The sequence below is a fragment of the Protopterus annectens genome, chromosome 5.part0, assembly GCF_019279795.1.
Source record: "Protopterus annectens isolate FY-2018-M chromosome 5.part0, PAN1.0, whole genome shotgun sequence".
Taxonomy (NCBI): Eukaryota; Metazoa; Chordata; order Ceratodontiformes; family Protopteridae; genus Protopterus; species Protopterus annectens.
The window spans coordinates 1328725879-1328745722 of NC_056735.1; the positions used below are offsets into that span (position 1 = coordinate 1328725879).

Here is a 19844-nt window from a genome sequence, read left to right on the forward strand (position 1 = left end):
TTCAGGGTCAGAAATTAGCACACTAGAGGCATTCTCAGCACCATGCAATGAAGCTGAAAATAACATTCAAAGTGTATCAGCAGTTACAGAGAATAGACTCAGCTCCAAGACAGAAATAGTAACACATCTACTGACATATCTGTCAGATATGGGAACACATGATATTCATGCAGTCAGTATTGAGCAGTGCTACAAAAACACTACCACAATATCCATCGACATATCTGTCACCAACGGGAACATGTCACTGAGACAGAATCAGCACCAACCACAGAAAAGTTAATGCAACATCCACTGACATATCTGTCAGAAATGGAAACATATGCTACTGACACAGAGTCAGCATTAACCAGTACTAAAGAAACACTAACACAAAATCCGATGACTTCCATCCATCCATGTTCAACCCCTTTTGCCATTTTTGCAGATGGGGTGGCTTCAACAGTGACAATCATCTACAGCCAAAGTTTACACCACCGGTTGGCTATCCCTGCCACAGTAGTTCAGTTGTAGCATAGACCCACACACATGCTAACACCTAGGGCCAATTTAGAGTGCCAATAGACCTGCTGCATGTCCTTGGAATGTGGGAGGAAACTGGAGCACCTGGAGGAAACCCACGCAAACACAAAGAGGACATGCAGACTCCACACAGAAGACATCCCAGCTGAGAATCAAACCAGGGAACCTCTTGTTGTGATATCTGGTACAAAAAGATACATGCAGTACTGAGAAAGAATGAGTCAGCAGCAACAAGTACCACATAAGCAGTAACACAATATATGTCGACACACCTGTCAGAAATGGGAATACATGGTAATTTTGACAGAGTCAGTACCAACCAGTACAGCAGAAACACTAACACAACATCCACTAACATATGTAACAGAAATGGAAACACATGGTACTGAAACAGAGTCAAAACTAACCAGTACTACAGAAACACTAACACAGCATCCACTGACATATGGAACAGAAATGGAAACACATGGTACTGAAACAGAGTCAGCACTAACCAGTAGGTTCATAGGTTCATAGGTAGGTACTAGGCTATCTGCCCGAAGGCATTTATAAGCCTAGCCAGAATGTGTTGGCTTTCGCCACCCCCTTAGATTAGTTCCCTGTGCCTCTGTCCAGCAGAGCCATTGAAGTGATCCCTGGGGTAAACCTTTCATTTCCCATCCACTTGTCAAGGTTTCTCTTGAAGAGGGTTAGCGAAGAGCTCTGCCTAATGTAGAGTGGAATCTTGTTCCACAGCATAGGAAGTCTCTGGGACAGGAATCTATCCCTCCAGCATGTCCTATTTATTGTTGTGGTGAGGTTTAGATCCCTGGAGTGTGTGGCTCGAGGGGATATGGTTTTCTTTAGGTGGAGCATGTGCATCAATTCTGGGTTGGACATGGCCTTGTATGTCAGGCAGAGATCACCTCTGAGTAGGAGGTATGCAACCGAGTACAGCTGGAGTTTCTTCAGTCGAGCTGCATAGGGCATCTGCTTGAGGCCAGTGATCCTCTTGGTGAGGAACTTCTGTGGTCTTTCCAGTTGTTGCAGGTGTCTTGTAAGGTACATTCCAAATGGGGCATTGTACTCTATGATGGGTCTGATGAGTGATGTATAGAGGGGCCCAATGACCTCTTTCGATCTGGATGCAAACCCTTTTGTGATTAGGTGGGCCACATAGAAGGATTTTCTAACCACTTTGGCAATGCGATTATCAAAGGAGAGGCTACTATCTACTTGGGTACCCAGATCCCTTATTACATCTTCCATATTTAGGGGACTACCACCTATGTGGTAGTTTGTGGGTACTTTGTTTTTTCCAAAGGGGATGACTATGCCCTTTTTGGCATTTAGCTTTAGGCCATGGTTTTGACACCAGGTATCTGTCTCAGTGAGACCCTTTTGGAGGATGTCTAACCCAGCATCCACTAACATATGTAACACAAATGGAATCACATGGTACTGAAACAGAGTCAAAACTAACCAGTACTACAGAAAGACTAACCCAGCATCCACTAACATATGTAACACTAATGGAAACACATGGTACTGAAACAGAGTCAGCACTAACCAATACTACAGAAACACTAACACAGCATCCACTGACATATGGAACAGAAACGTAAATACGTGGTACTGAAACAGAGTCTGCACAAACCACTACTACAGAAACACTCACACAGATCCACTAACATATGTAACAGAAATGGAAACACATATTACTGAAATTACAGTTAAAGGTGTAGCCATTGATGTTCTTCATGTTTCACTGTTGCAGTCATCACATTTGGGTTATCCCTGCCAGGGTAGCCTTCGGCCGGCCCGAATACCAGAAGCTTAGTATTTCTGCATCGGTTGCTGTCACTTCAGGACTGACGTCAGATCATCAGTAGTATAAAGTAAGGCAGCCAACACCATTACATCAGTCTTTCTTGCCATGGAGTCTGAAGCAGAAGCAGTTTGCATGAGTGCCCATTGGCCACTACCTGAGTTTCATCTACCAAATTGAAGTTGAAGTCTTGTAAAGCTAAGTACCCCATTGGGGATCCTTTTTTCTTGCACTAACTGATGTCAGAAAAAGTTAACAATCTTCTCGCCTGTGGAAAACAAATACCACACCGAGACTTTCATTCTTACTGCGTCACTTGTTTAGGCCCAGACCACTATGTCTTCCATTGTTGCTTCTGTGCTTTGTTCAACGCCAGAACTATTCATGGTTGGGCCCTTATTGTAGCTAGATATTTTCGCTTACAGTCCTTGAACTCTGATATGGCTTTGGTAAGCCATCTGACAGCAGATCTTCTGAAAAAACATAAAGATAAAGACAGACCGCACTGTTCCAAAACTACCGAGCTAGACATCAGTACTCCTGTCCTCAGTGAGGTGCTTTTTCAGCCCCTGCTGCCCACTTTTTGTGGATTCGCAGACTGCTACTGAGGTTCTTTCAGAGTCCAGTATGCTGCAAAACTCTTCTTTGACTAAGGACCCTGCGGTCGTCTCTATCTTGGATGGGTCTGGAGCCACTGAGCAGGCACCGGCTTCCGAGGAAGTCCTTCGCACTACCAATTCTCAACACAAACTGATGTCTTCTTTCGCCATTACTGTTCTTTCTAAAACGACCGAGTTTCTTAGGCCCAAGGTACAAACCACACCCAAGAAACCAACAACCCAATCCCAGGCACCTGCTTCCCTGCCTCAGTCTCAAATGCTTAAAATGGCAGAAGACCTTATCATGCTGATCAGGAGAAGCCAAGTTATCCCCTCCTAAAGGAAAAGAGATCTGTCCCCTGTAGTTTTGTCTGAACAAGAGTCAGATGAATCTGATGCATCTGAATATGAAGACATGCAACCCCTCTCTACTTATGAGGATTCTGATGCAGAGGATTCCATCCCTTCAGCCTCCCCCCAGAGGATTTTTCCTTTGGGGAAACCCTTCATACCTTAAGGGAGCATTTCCAATGGGAGAGTCAGGACTACCCTCAGTCAAAAAAGAGACTCAGGAAATTCTTAGATCTTCCACAACACAGACCCTTGGCCATCCCCCCAGTCCTGGATGTTGTGGAGAATGTTTTCCTGCAATCCAGCTCGACTCCTGACACCCTCCCTCCTGCATTCAGAAAACCAGACAGGTACTACAGAGTCCCTGACTCACACAAATTTATTTTTAAAAATCCTACTGCTGACCCTGAGGTTATTTCTCAAGGGCCTAAAGGGATTAAATCAACCTCTGCTAAGAATCCCACCCCCTCAGATAGGGATTCCCGAGCACTAGACAGATTGGGTAAAAAAGTATGCACCTCAGCTACTCTTGTTATCAGGGCACTAAATTGTCAGTTCCATATGCCAACATTTCAGCAATATACCCTGGAACTCCTCAAACAAAAAATGTCCTCCTTTCCTGCTTGTGCAGAATCTAAAGAGTTACAAGAGTTAATACATTCTGCAAGAAGTCAAGTAACTAAACACAACTTGCACTGTGTTTTTGATGCCCTAGAAACTTTTTGTAAGGCAGCAGTCAGAAGGCATGCATAGCTTAAGGAACAGCCCTTGCCAGACCATGTCAAATCTAAATTGTTGGATGCCTCCTTGCACAAAGACAACTTATTTGGCACTAAGGCAGAAGAGGTCTTAAAAATATGGAGGAAAAAGCAAAATCTATGCAGACAGTTAAGGATTTCTTACAGGTCCAGCCACCCAGGTTCAGCAGGCATTGTCCCACCAAGCACTGGTTCTTTCCTGCTCCCACTAAGTCAGTCCAGCCTAGACCCCAGAGAACCAGATCCCCCCAGATAGCAGCCACAGGGAATTCAGAGATCTAAGCAGTGGACTACATCCACTTCAAAACCAGGGAGTTCTAAGCCACCCCCTTATGGTAAGAACTCACAATGACTCACCACCCCCTCCCTCTGCCCACCTTCACTTACCCCTAGGAGGAAAACTATCTTTTCACGCAGGTACCTGAGCCACCATTACCAACGACCGCTGGGATGTCGACATAGTGTCCCAGGGATACAGATTTTCTTTCCACACCCTTCCAACCCCAAAAGGGTTCCCAGATCTACCGCCAAACCAGTGGGCAGAGGCTCACAAGCAAGTCCTTTCCCTGCTTTCTATGAGGGCAGTAGAGCACATTCCTGCAGAACCGATAGGCCAAGGTTTCTACTCCAGACTTTTTCTGGTGCCCAGAAAAGGGGGCACCAGGCACCCCATCCTCAATCTATTCATTTTAAACACCTTCCTGGTGATCCCAAAATTCAAAATGCTCACCCTCCAGCAGCTGCTACCCACGCTCTCCAAGGATGCTTGTCTAGCCACCCTAGATCTAAAAGAGGCCTACCTGCACATTCCTATCAGGGAATCATGCAGGAAATATCTCCATTTCAGGGCAGGATCTCTGCACTTTCAGATCTCTGCACTTCCCTTTGGCTTATCTACTGCTCCCAGAGTTTTCACAAAATGTCCAGTTCCAGCCATTGCCTTTTGCAGACAAAGGAATATCCAGATTTACCCATACTTAGACGACTGCCTAATTCAGGCAGACAGCCAGAAAAGGTTGCTCAAACACCTGGCCTTTGTACAGTCCCTACTAACCTCCCTAGGGTACACAATCAACGAAAAGAAATCCAAACAGGTGCCCACCCAAAGGATTATATTCCTGGGAGCAAGCCTGGACACAGCATCACAGATGGCATTCCTTACACCAGAAAAACACATTTTCCTGACAGCCTACTTCTCTCAACTAGCCACCAGACCCCAGTTATCTGCAAGGAAGATCCTGCAAGCTCTGAGGTTCATGGCATCTTGCATACTACTCGTTCCATATGCCAGACTGCATATGAGGAAACTTCAATGGTACCTGAAGAGCATTTGGTGTCAACACTCTCAAGACCTGGAGACTCTTATACCTATAATTCCTTGCCTCAGAAAAGATTTTCTTTGGTGAACAGCAGCATGCTCCCACAATAAGGGACTACCTTTCTCACCACCCCCGCTGCCCAGACTCTCACCACAGATGCATCAGACTATGCTTGGGGTGCACACCTGGACAACAGGTGCATACAGGGCCAATGGAGCCCACAGCAAATCCCTCTGCATATGAACTAAAAAGAGATGATGGCTGTCCAGCATGCCTTGATAGCTTTCAAGCCCCTTTTCTCCCCAGGGGCTCTCCTGATCAAAACAAACAACACCACTGTGATGTGGTACATCAACAAGCAGGGAGGGACTCACTCCTACCCTCTGTGCAGGCTGGCCATAACCCTTTGGCACACAGCCTCTGCCATGCAACTGCACCTGTTAGCACAATTCCTACCAGGCTCTCTCAACTCTGGTAGGCCAATTAAGCAAAAATCTTCTGGACCCACATGAGTGGCAGCTCAACAGAAGAACCTTCACCCTAATAGCTCAGAAATGGGGCACCCCGAAGGTCGACCTCTTTGCCTCCCACACCAACCATCAGCTCAGCAAATTCTGCACCAGGGAGCATCACTGCATGGCTTGGAAAGTGGATGGCATGTCCTTCACCTGGGTCAGTCTATCGGTCTATGCCTTTCCTCCGCTACCTCTCATCCCTAGGGTACTGCTCAAAATAAAGGAGGAAAAAAACAAGGACAATTCTTTTAGCTCCAGACTGGCCTTGCCAGCACTGGTACCCCTTGCTGCACAGCCTGTCCCCACTGCCACCATGGCATCTTCCTCAGATTCCAAACCTCCTTACCCAGAGGGAAGGGGAATTCATGCATCCCCAATTACAGACACTCAATTTGGCAGCTTAGCTTATTCCCTAATCCCAGATCAATCTGCCAACCTCAACAAACAGGTTCTCAATATTATATGTGAGGCCAGACACCCTAGCACTAGAAAGTCTTATGCTGACAAATGGAAAAGGTTCTGCACCTGGATCCAGGTTAAGGGAGCCAATACGGCACAGCCCTCCCTCCCTCTCATCCTGGATTACTTAGCTGACCTACTACACAGTGGCCTATCTTTCCCCTCTATAAAAATTCATGCCTCTGCTATCTCATTTCCCCACTGAGCAGCCTCTTTTCTCACACCCTCTGATCAAACAGTTCCTAAGAGGGGCTAGCAACTTGGGGCCACCCAGAAGAGCACCAACCCCAGCTTGGGACCTTAACGTTGTGTTGGAAAAGTTCACCCTGCCCCATTTCGAACCAGCTTCTTCTGCAGAGCTAAAATTTCTCTCCTGGAAAACAGCTTTTCTTCTGGCCATCACTTCAGCCAGAAGAGTCTCCAAGCTGTAAGCACTCATGGCTGTGGAACCCTTCGTCATCTTCCATGCTGACAGGGTATCCCTCAGAACTAACCCATCCTTCATGCCCAAGGTGGTGTCCAGTGTGGCTCTCAACCAATCCATTCATTTGCCCACCTTTTTTCCTAATCCCCAGAACAAGGGGGAAAGGATCCTGCACTCTCTAGATGTGCACAGACAGCTCAGATTCTACCTAGACAGGACTAAATCCTTCAGAAAGTCTGATCAATTGCTGGTTAGTTTTGCTACAGGGGCAGAAGGCAAAGCCTTCTCCAAACAAACCATTTCCAAATGGACAGCACACTGCATCCATTTCTGCTACAAACAACATGGAAAGCCTTCCCCCAAGGGGGTCAGGACTCACTCCACCAGAGCAGCCTCCACCTCTGCAGCTTCCCTCAGAGGAGTCCCCATCAGGGACATCCAGGAGGCTGCCACGTGGACATCTGTTCACACTTTTACCAAACATTACCACCTGCCTCTTCTCCAAATCCAGGGCAGGGTTTGCCTCTGGAGTCTTGCAGGGCATCATAGCCAGCCCCTAGTTTCCTTGTCTGCCTCCACCCATTTCCTCAGCTTTGATAATCAGCCCATATGTGATGACTGCAATAGTGAAACACAAAGAACATAGTACAGTTGTGTACACTTACCATAAATGTAGATGTTCGAGTGTATTCACTGTTGCAGTCCTGGTTTCCCTCCCTCCATTCCCCCTTTTCTTCTCTGTACTTACAAGGGACATATTGGTATTTACTTTCTGCTGACAGGGTTCTTCCACCAGAACCTGACTCCTACTTGGGGGCTCCTGATAGGTTAGGGCAAGAAAAACTGATGTAATGGCATTGGCTGCCTTACTTTATACTACTGACATCAGTCCTGAAGTGATACAACCAACGCAGAAATACTAAGCCTCTGGTATTTGGGCTGGCCAAGAGCTACCCTGGCAGGGATGACCCAAATGTGATGACTGCAACAGTGAATACACTTGAACATCTACATTTATGGTAAGTGTACACAACTGTACTTTTCAGAAACCAGTAACATGTCTGAAACAGAGTCAGGACAGACTAGCAATGCAAGGGTCATGACAATACTTCCTGTGACACTTCTGTTAGAAATAAAAGCACATTAGAGGTGCCCTCAGTATCAAGCAATACATATAAAAGTCCATTTTAGGAGTTCAGACATTACTACAGGCATCACTCCTACATCTGGCACTGAGACAGTCAATGTTGTTGTTGGAAAAACTACAGCATAAAATCTTGCAATATTTTTATCAGAAAGAAGCAGCACACAAGATGCATTTTCAACATCAGGCAAGGCCTTTAGCATTTAGCAGTGCTGTCACAGCCAAAGAAACTAGCCCTAGGTGTGAGACTGGGTTGACACAGGCTAGCATGACAGAAACTAAAACACAAAGTACTATAGCATATTTCCGAGAAACAACACTACAGTCACTCATGGTATCAGACATGGAATCCATGTCTACAGGTAGCAGTGCTTTGAACTGCAATAGGAACTAGTCCCAGGTCAGAGACAGAGTTTGTCCAGGCCAGGACTTCTACAAATATACCTTTGTCAGAAACTAGCACACCAGAGCCATTGTCACTATTAGGTGAGGCATATGATGCTACATTTATTACTGCAGAAGTTTTTAAACAGAGCAGTCACAGGTCTGAAAATGAGTCAGAGCAGACCAGTACAGCAAAAACTATAGTCCAAAAATCCTTTACCTTTTTATTACAAACACAAATCACTGTGGGGACACCTTATTCATCAAACAAGGCATCTGAATGTATGTATAGAAATGTTGCTACTGTCACAGAATCCAGTCCTAGTACTAAGTTACAAACAGCACATTCTGGCTTTTCAGTAACCTCTGTAACAGGCAAGGGACCTTAATCTGCTTTTAATGGTACAACTGTTATTGCAAAAAGTATTCCTACATCTGAGATAGGTAGGGCCAGTTCTGGAAAAACTACAACACTAAATCTTATGATATCTGTATCAAAAAATAGCCAGTGAACAAGGGTTATACTCCATATCAGATATGGCATCTGAAACTATATTTAACAGTGCCATTAAAGAAACCACTCCTAGGCCTGAAGGAGAGCCAGCACTAATTACTGGCACTGAGGTGATTACAGACAGCACTAAAAAAACTACAACACTGTGGTAGCATTGTCGCCTCACAGTAAGACATTGTCCTGTTCGATTCTCAGCTAGAGCATCTTCTGTGTGGAGACATGTGTGAATGGGCGTACCTTCATTGAAGGTTATGCATCAGGGCTGGCAACTCGGCACGTAAAAATCTACTGCCAATCATTAGCGGACCAGAGTTCTGCTGTGGCGACCCCTAACCGGGAAAAGCCGAAAGACACAACAGCAACTTAATCTTGTGAAGTCACAAAAAAACAGTGCACAGGAGTCACTCTCCATAGCAGATAAGACATCTGAAACTGCATTAAGCAATGCAGTCAAAGAAGCCAGTACTGCAGAAACTGTAACACATTATTATACTGCAGCAGTTTTGTCAGAAACAATGAATTACTAGAGCCATTCTCAGTAACAAATATGTCACCTGAGATGACAGGCAGCAGTGTGGATCTCTCTAGAAAGACTAGTAGTCTTAGGTCTGGCAGAGAATCCATCAAAGTCAACCCTGTAAAAGTTACAACTAAAAATGCAGCATTTTTATTAGACATGGCTAGCCCCAAATATGCACCAGTGGAATCACACTTGCTATCTGAAACTGTGTCTATCAGTATCGCTCATGATACAGAGGTGTTCAGTGAGACAGTGCTAGAATTTTTTACTTCCTCATATAGTACAACTCCACATTATGTCAAATCTTCACCAAAATCTTCTAGCATCGCAAAACAATGGTCAGAAATTGTCACTGTATCTGAAACTGTTTGTGGTAAGCAGTTCAGTGATTCCAATACAGGTTTGGCACAATGCCAACATTGACAACATGGTGGGAATGTACCATCAGTTTTAAAGTATTTGTGTCAGAACCCAGTGACATAGCAAAAATACAGTCCATGCATGTTTCTCTGCCTGAAAACCACTACCTACTGCTTGTCCTGTTAAAAAAGTCCAGTACAGTTTATGGCATACCAGCACTAGCTGGAATGTCATTTAGAAGCGCATCAAATTATGGGCCTCTGGATTCAGAAAGTGTTACTCCAGAGATATCAGCTAGTAATTCTCTGAGTACAGCCATCATCGCTCATTATTCTACAAATGCCAGTCCATTTCCTGTCAACATTCCTATACTAGCCATAAAAGCTGCTACAGCTGATAAAACAAGGCCTGCATCTTTCATTGCATCTGTGGATACACCCACTGCTACAACTACCACTACAAAAATGAATCTCATTTCTGAGTCTTCTGCTGAATTTCTTGACTCAGAAAGTACAGCATTAAAATTCTCTATATTTACTAAGATGCAACATCAAAATCGCTAACATCATCACTTACACTGTCCAAAAAGTTTGATATATATATATATATATATATGGTTCTACCTCACATAAACGAAACACCAAAACACCGACAACGCAATCACCGAAACCACATAACCGACAGTACAAAAACACGAAATTCCACATGCCCGACAACTAAATAACCGACGGTACACAAACACGAAACCTCATACACTTCACACACCACAATCAACAAACAAAACACATTCCCCATCCAAAACCACATACAACACAAGCACACCAAAATCCCTACAAACCCACACTAAACCTCACATACACAACTACCTACAACCCTAACCCAAACCCTAACCCTAAGGTCCGTCACTACCGCACACTTACCTGGCCCGCTCCTAACCCTAACTCACTTATCCCGCCCCTAACCCAAACACAATCACTACCGCACACTTACCTGACCAGCTCCCTAACCCTAACTCACTTATCCCGCCCTAACCCAAACACAATCACTACAAGACACTTACCTGACCCGCCCCTAACCCTAACTCACTTAACCCACCCCTATCCCCACAGACCGTCAATATCCACACTTACCTTACTCGCACCCTAACGTCCGTCACTACCGCATACTTACACAGCCTTTTCCTATGTCGGCATCCTCGGCGTCGGTGCTTTCATCCGTCGGGTCGGTCTTCTCCACTGTCGATCTTCTGGGTCCCGTCGCGTCGGTCTTCTCAGCTTTCGATCTTCTGGGGCTCTCGGTTTTCGTGTCGATGTTCCGGCGTGTCATTGAAGTGAGGTAGAACCATATATACATATATGTATATATATATATATATATATATATATATATATATATATATATATTTTTTTTTTTTGTCTGCTTTTTTGTTTTGTTTTGTTTTGTTTTTGTTTTTCTTGTCTATAATAATTCAAATGGGATCTTCCTTCCTTTCTAGGTAGGCTTAAGGATTGCTGCCCCAAAGATCTAGTCTTAAGTATCATCATAACATGGGTAGCATAGTAATCTTATTATTTGGCTTTTCAAGTCTTAACCATCATTTTATCACGTATCAGTCATCCTTTGCTCACACAGAGATGATTAGAAGATATCTGTCACATATTCTCAGATCATATTTACCATTTGTTAACCAGATGGGTAGGTGAAATAATTAAATAGATTCTTATAATCATGGAATAGGAAAATACAAACAATATCATAAATATACAAGGTTGCGCAACATTATACACAGCAAAGTAAGAGAGTGGATCTTATCATTGGCGTTTCACTTTTTTAGCCACCGTTTTATTTATCTCTGTTAAAAAATCCCGATGCACACCCACTCCTATTGGAAACCCCTCTGAGAATCTGAACACTGTCTGTACTTTTATCATTAGGTCTCCGTGCATACTATTCATACTTTTGTCATTGAGTCACTGAACATAGCCATAACTAAGTCTACCAGTGTTTTCAAGTTTCCAAACTATCACAGAACTGCCCAAATCAGCTTCCATAGGACTTATCATATGATTTCACCAAGTCTAGGAGTGCCCAGATGGACTCTTTCCTCATCTCCAGGTTCTTCTCCACTACCTGAATCACTGCAAACATTGAGTCAGTTATACTGAATGTGATCTGAATACCAACTGCTCATCTCCCATCTTACTTTTCACTCTCCACATTTATTCGTAAATCACCCTCGCTAGCACTTTCCTGCAGTGTAACAGGAGTTTAATACCTCTTTACTGCTCCCAACTGGATTACCCCCTTTGTTCTTGAACAATGGCACTATAATGCTTATGTTACATTCATCTAAGGTATGCCTTTCTCTCCAGTACCCTCAGCAGCAATTTTACTTTATCTGAGCCTGCTGCTTTCCTTGATTTCATTTTCCCTTGTGTACTTCTAAAGCCTACTAAGATGGTTCAGTTTTCCATCATTGTAGTTTGTGCATGTGGAATTTTGGCTTTTTTAGGTTTTACTTCATTTAGAACATTTTTAAGTCCCCCTTCCATATGCCTTGATGTCCTCTGGACTATGCAGGTTGCTCCTGGTATCCTTTATGAATGGCATTTGCTGACTATCTTCTTTATCTTTTTGTTGTTGCCTTATAACCTAATAAAGTGCCTTTGTTCCATCTGTTGAATCACTTTCCAGAAGCTAATAAGAGTTTTTATGACCAGCTGCTGTCTTAGCCTTTTCGTTAGCCAGCTTGTATTTTCTGAGCAGCCAAGTGCTCCAGATTATGTGGAACGCTCCGCATTTGACCATAAGTGAAACCACTGTTCCACTGCTCCGCATTGAACAACTTTGGCTCCTCTACACAGCCTTTGATTGGTTTGTATACTACAACTACTGCCAATCAGCATCACGGTTTACAAACCGATCAAATAGCTAATCCGCTGTTCTGCAGTGAACAGCATTGGCTGTGCTACTCAGTTTTTAATTGTCTCATATTCTGCAATTACAGCCAGTCGCTATTGCAGTAAACGAACCAATCAAATAACTGTTCCTGAGTACAGGAGCCATTGAGAGCTCTGAAATACATTACCATTCATATACCAGGAAAGGTTGTTAAAGTGGGATACTGGAAAATGAAGGTGCTAAGCTCGGTACAATCAGGTCTTCTTCACTGCCACTTAAAAGGTCTATCTTGGAACAGATGCCCCAAGGATAAAATGATGTTCCATGCACTTAAACTCCTTATGATTCAGTCTCTATCTTATAATGTTAATTCCCTCTCTATTTTACATAAAAAATAAAATTAAATTAATATCCGTGTTTTAAATCAGTGTTTGGTATTACAGATTATCTTATCAGGTGCACTTATTGAAGGAGAAAATTTGTAATACTGAGCATTGATTTAAAACACATATATTAATTTCATTTTATTTTTTATATAAAGTAGAGAGGGAATTAACACTAATATAGAAATAAAATGATACCAAGGCAGTAAAAGTCCCAGCAAAGCAAAATAATGTGAAGTAACAAAAAACAGCAATCCAGGACCACCAAATCTTCAGATAAAAAACAGGAACTTTAATAAAAAGTTAGCGCTTTCATGCCAATAACTCAGCACTTCATCAGACAAAATACAATGACCCAAAAGCACTCTTTATAATGAAGGCAATCAATCAATCATTGAAACAATTTACACTCTCTTAGTATGGGTTTTAAAGGCACAAAGGCATTAAGTCCAGGACTTCTATGTGCCTGCACCTTCATGATCCATTTACTTTCAGCCTTCTCAATAAAATTGTTTAAATCACCACCCCTCTTATTGACATCAATTCTCTGTAATACTAAAAAAATAAACGAATGATCTTTAAAAACTTGCACATGTCTATATAAAGGACTACTATAATCTTTATTTCTTATATAGCCAACGTGCTCCAGAATACATTCCCTTAAAGTCCTAATAGTTTTGCCTACATAAAAACTACAACATTTTCTGCAAAATGCAAGATATACAAGGTGTTTACTAGTGCAATCTGCATAAAACCTGGGATTAAAAACAAAACCATTAGATGGATGTGCAAATATTTTAATGTCCGAAATATGACATGCAGCACAATTCCTAATATAAAAGTATCTAATCTAACAGATAAAGATCTGGTATTATTGCTTTTCCCATAACAAAGTTGTTTCTTGAGGGACATACCATTTTTAAAACAAAAGCATGGTGTAACACCTACAATATCTGAAACAGAGCTATCTGAGGTAAGTTTAGGCCAATTCCTACGTATCACCTCACAAATAGCCCCAGTATCACTAGTAAACATAACAGGTCTAAGCTGATTCCTATTAGAAACACGCTTCCTGACACAGGGATTATCATTTTTAGAAAAAAATGGTCTATACTACATAGCTAGGAATCAACCTTTTAGGACTTCAAGATTGTATACTAACAATGATGTTTTAGATGCTGATTTATTTACATTGAAACAAGAGTTACAAGCATGAGGCTATTCTGCTAATGAGGTAGATTATGCAGTGAAAGATGTGAGTAGAGCTAGATCTGACTCAGCTAGACCATTTTTTTCTAGAAATGATAATCCCTGTGTCAGGAAGAGAGTTTCTAATAGGAATCAGGTTAGACCTGTTATTACATTTGCTAGTGATATTGGGGCTATTTGTGAGGTGATACGTAGGAATTGGCCTATACTTACCTCAGATAGCTCTGTTTCAGATATTGTAGGTGCTATACCACGCTTTTATTTTAAAAATGGTATGTCCCTCAAGAGGCAACTTTGTTATGGGAAAAGCAGTAATACCAGATCTTTATCTGTTAGATTAGGTACTTTTATGTGTAGGAATTGTGCTGCATGTCATTATATTTTGGACGTTACAATATTTGCACATCCATCTAACGGTTTTGTTTTTAATCCCAGGTTTTACGCAGATTGCAATAGTAAACACCTTGTATATCTTGCATTTTGCACAAAATGTTGTAGTTTTTATATAGGCAAAACTATTAGGACTTTAAAGGAATGTATTCTGGAGCATGATGGCTATATAAGAAATAAACATTATAGTAGTCCTTTATATAGACGTGAGTTATTGGCATGAAAGTGCTAACTTTTTATTAAAGTTTCTGTTTTTTATCTGAAGCTTTGGTGGCCCTGGATTGCTGTTTTTTGTTACTTCAGGGAATTAGCATTATAAGACAGAGACTGGCTCATAAGGTGTTTAAGTGTATGGAACATTGTTTTATTACTGGGGTATCTGTGATGTTTGTCATGACCATTGTCACAAGTCTGCTGGATAGCAAGTTAGGGGTGGTCCCCTGATTGTATTTATTTGAACTTCAATTTATCAGGAAAGGTTGTGGAAAACTCCTTTTAAAGAGAGGGAGAAAAAATAAAATAGAAGCAAGACAGTATCAGAGTAAATAACTGCAAGGAATCATTTTAATGTATTGAAGTTATTTAATTTGGCACTGTCTTGCTTCTATTTTATTTTTTCCCCTCCCTTTAAGCACATACCTCTCAACCTTCTAGAGTAAGAAATCTTGATAAAGCAATAGCCACACAATGTGGTGATAAAGCCACAAAAATAGGGCAGTTTTTAAGTACAGCTCTTACAAACTTAGCAAGTTGCTAGAATAATGGGTTTTGTGTAACCATACATGATCGGAAGGATATGATGTCTGAAACTCAAATTTCCTTCATTATATGTTATTTCATTCCTCTGTGATTTGCCAGAAATCTACATTATTTTATGAGGAACAGACCAAAAATATGAGGCAAAAATTTGGGCATTCTGTAAAATCCTGGGCAGTTGAAAGGTATGACAAAGGGGAATGTGTGTGTGTGTTTTGATTGAAAGGCCATGGCCATAGTCAAGGTACACTTTTCACACAGTGCAAAAATAGGGTGCACCACATTTTGACTGATTGTCACACATTGTTATGGGCTGTCTTCCACATTGGGCTCTTTGCAGGTTGAGACCTATGAGTATTCTCTCTTAGCCTAAGCAGTCATTTATATATCCGGCTTCTTTCTGCATTTCTTCTTTCTTTTGATAACTCCTCATACTTCTGCATTCCATGCCCCAGAATTCCTTGCATACTTTATTTCCATACCTACCACAGCTGTATATCTGTTCTATCATCTTCACATATGTTGTTTAAAGATGTTCTCAATATAGTGCAGATTTATTGGCCCTCATCAGCTTGCTTGTACTATAGTTAAAACTGAGTCCTTTATGCTGATCTTCTTAACACATTCCCCAAATAGCTCAGTTTAAGTGGGTTCCCATTTATAGTCCAAGAATCATAAATGCACTCCTCATAATAGTAAACATTAAAACAGACATCATCGAGTTATAGTACCACAGAGTATTTCCTTACTGTGAAGTACAACATGTTATCTTGGAGTCAGTATATAGGAGTTGTGGAGGTGATGAATCTGCCATTAAATGTCAGTTATTTAATTCACAGTTAATTGGTCAGAATGCTAGGACTCACAGAATGGGAGGTCTTCCATAATAGGGAGCCCTTTGAATTGTAAATGGACATCTCTCCTGTCTCTGTTTCTCATGATATTTGAAAATAAACCTCAACCTGTGTGCTTATAGTACTAAAACAGCAACAGTTAAATAACATTGAAGTCATGAAGAGAAAGAGTCAGGTAGATGCAGAAAGAAAGAAAGAATGAAAAGGATCAAAAGAAGTATGGAGGAAGGAATGGAGAAAGACAGTCAGATGCATACTGAACATGTAAGTGTTCGCAGAGTGAAACATGCCAGCGTATTACTTGTGACAGTTGTGATTTCCTACTTTTCACTGGCTGTTAATGTTATTGGTGTCATTTTCAAAAATAATCCTTTTTTTCAGAGAGAAAAAAATTACAACACATCCACCATGTTATAATTGTTAGATTTTAGTTAATTAACGGTGAACTTGTAGCATAATTAGTGTAACTGTTTTACCATTTTTTCATGGTTGTTTTCTTGAGTAAAATGAATGGTAAAATACATTTAATGTTATTACAGTGTCTACCAATGCTGTGGCTTCGGGAGGTGAGATGTTGCTATCAACAAGCATTTCTGAAAGATACACTAAGGCAACTGAAGCCACAACCATCGCAGAGTCATCCTCCTTGCAAGGAGCAACAGCATCGTCTGCCATAATACTAACCTTATCCTCTGAGGTTACACTCAGCTTAACAACAAAGGCATCAACAGCTCAGTCAAATAATAGTGCCTTTAGTACCACATCAGTTACAGCAGTCAGTGAAAAAAATGCTTCCCCTGAGCCTATGAAAACAGACACTGTCTTTTCACCTAGCACAGCCAGTGTCACATCTCTGCTTCCCAGTACAGTCTTGTCAACTACTGTACCACCTCACATGACCACCACAGAAGGAGCTTCCTATAAAACTACATCACTACTGAAAACTGCAGCCACTGCTCTGAAGCAAACTACTCAGACTCCAGCTGAAAGCCTATCCACTGCATCCACTCTGGGGACAATAGAAACAGCTACATCAAGTGCACCCACAGGCACAGCCTCAGTAGGCACCCCTTTGTTTGCTGTTTCATCTCCATCATTCACTACCAGTGCAGACTCAGATAAAATTTCTACCCACAATGCTACTGTTCCCTTGACAAGTCCAGCAGCCACAAGTTTATCTACAGCTACAGCAATGTTCTCAACAAAAGTTTTCATGGCACCAAACACAGCAAGTTCGTATCACTTAAATACTACACATTTATTTACAGAAGAAGCAAGCAGCATTTCTGGCTCAGCATCTCCTTCTGTTATCATTTCAAACATGGCAACAACATTAACTAGCAATGCAGCAAATGTTGTAGCAGCAGCAACAGCAACTCCACAACCACCATCAACAACAACAACAACAACAGCAACACAAGTATCTGTGGCAACAGACAGTGATTCAGTAAGAGTTCCAATCATCCCAGTCACAGAAACAAGCCACAGTTCTTCATCCTCTCTGCCAGAAACCATCAGAATACCTATGTCAAGCACTACAGTTGAAGTTACATCATTGACTGCAAACAGCTCATCCACACTTATGGACTCACCCACCAGATCAATGGATGCAGCAGTGCCTAGCACAGTAACCTTTCAGACAGTAATTAATACAACTGCACCCACTGCAACAGTCACCGGAAATGTACTGACAAAGACAACTACCACAGTTGCACCTATAACAGTTACATCAGGAGGGATCTCAACCACTGCTGCTCTTGCTTTACAAACCTCTAATGGCAAACCCATGACTAACAGTACAGGGGCAATAACAACCACTTTGTCTTCTGCAACTTTAACAGCAGGAAATGCCACTACAGATGCCAGTATAATACAGCAGTATACAAATGCCACATTTCCTATAATGGTATCCTCACAAACAAGCTCTACAACAAATATACCTCCCCTAAAAGTTTCAGTGAGTTCCTCCACAGAAAATTCTACAGCTAATCTTGGTATAGTATCTTCAACAAAAGTAGTAGAAACTATTTCTACTTCTTATGTTAATGAAACCACTTTCAATGCAACTGCAGATGCAAAACATATTGTTAGTAACTCTCAAGCATCACAAACAAGCAGCACAACTGTAGCAGCACATTATTCAGCAACTTCTTCTGTCTCAAATGTTAGCAATTCAGCTGTAGCTGCATCAGCATCAACCACTGCACATCCAAATTCATCTGCTGCAATGTCAGCTAGAGTGAGTGCTGTTACTGTTGCAGCAGCTGTCCCCACAGTTACTACAGACGTTAGTCATACAATGAACATAACAGCTTCTCCAAATTCTTCTGTGATACTTACATCCAGGTCTGTGTCCATGGTCAGTGGAAAGCCATCTGTGAACAATGCTTCTGCAGCTACAACAGCAACCAGTTCTGCAACTACTATGAATGCAGTCGCTGCTACTGCTTCTTCTAATGCTACTACAGTTAGACCTACAGAGAATGAACCTGCCTCCCCATCTTCTGTTTCTACTGCAATAACAGGAACTCTCTTTACAAACAATTTAGCACCTGTACCTGCACCAACTACAGCAAATTCTACCACTACAGCAACTATTACTGTCACAACTACAGTTACAAACCCTACAACTTCTACTACTACACGTTCTGCAACTTGCAGTAAGTAAATCTTTTTAGTCTTTGATTTTACTACATGTAACACTTTCACAGTAACTTTAACAAGATTATTTAAGCAGTGTTAAAGCAGTGGGATATGCCCATAAGTTGTCTTTCCCTAGGGCAAACATCATGAATCATGGCATAGCAAATTATTTGACTTTATAACTCTGCAGGGTAACCCTTACCCATTATTTCTTTGTTTATGCTATGATGCTGAAAATAATTAATTTGTTTAATAAAAGAACGTTAACATCAAAATGTTTTTGTTAAGCAGGAAGTAGGCATATGGTACTGCAATCCATTTAGAATAGTTGCTTTCATGACTTAAAGCTTCAGTGATATAGAGAAAGTGCAAAACGCAAGCAGTGTTCTTTTGAATGTTAGCATTCTCATTGTGCATTTGTTCCTTATACGTAACTGTTATGAGTTAAGTTAGAATAAAAGGATTAAAAGTAAATTGCACATTTACAGAGCACAGCATAGAAAATGCATACTGTAAAATTTTCAACAAGTCTTTTATCTATCCTCTGCAAGAGTTCCAGTTCACAAAGCTGACACCCTTATAGTAGCTTGTGGGAATAAAATGTCATGTCTATAGTAAGGGTGATACTAATATAAATATTGCTATGTAGGTATCATGCAAAAGCAGATAATTTCTACTCCTCAATGATATTTATATTACTCAGTGCAAAATGTTAAGATGATTGTCCCAGTTAATAATACAGTGTCCAGTCAGAAACAGACACAGCTGTCAGAGAACTAACAGCATAAGCCATGCATTCACATGCATACGAGAAGGTGAGTGTTACTTCACTGCCATACTGGTAGGAATGAACAGGTATATGAAGTTCAAATCCCTTAGCTGTGCATCAACAGTGCAGAATCTAGGATGAGAAAGAGAGAGAGAGACAGAGACAAAGAGACTCCTTGACCCCAGTGTCTGTATTCTGCTACCACTATATTAGTGATATGGAAAGTACCCTTACCTATACATATCAGATAGAGATCAGTGATT

General features: G+C 41.6%; 1 protein-coding gene across 1 annotated transcript in view; it reads left to right on the forward strand.

Annotated features, from left to right (window-relative positions):
• The window catches only part of LOC122802362 (mucin-16-like), a 158781-nt gene that overhangs the window by 88068 nt on the left and 50869 nt on the right, over positions 1-19844 (forward strand). Inside the window, exon 3 of the mRNA XM_044071997.1 lies at positions 16709-18829. Coding sequence (XP_043927932.1) covers positions 16709-18829 — 2121 coding nt within the window. The remainder of the gene's footprint in view (positions 1-16708; positions 18830-19844) is intronic.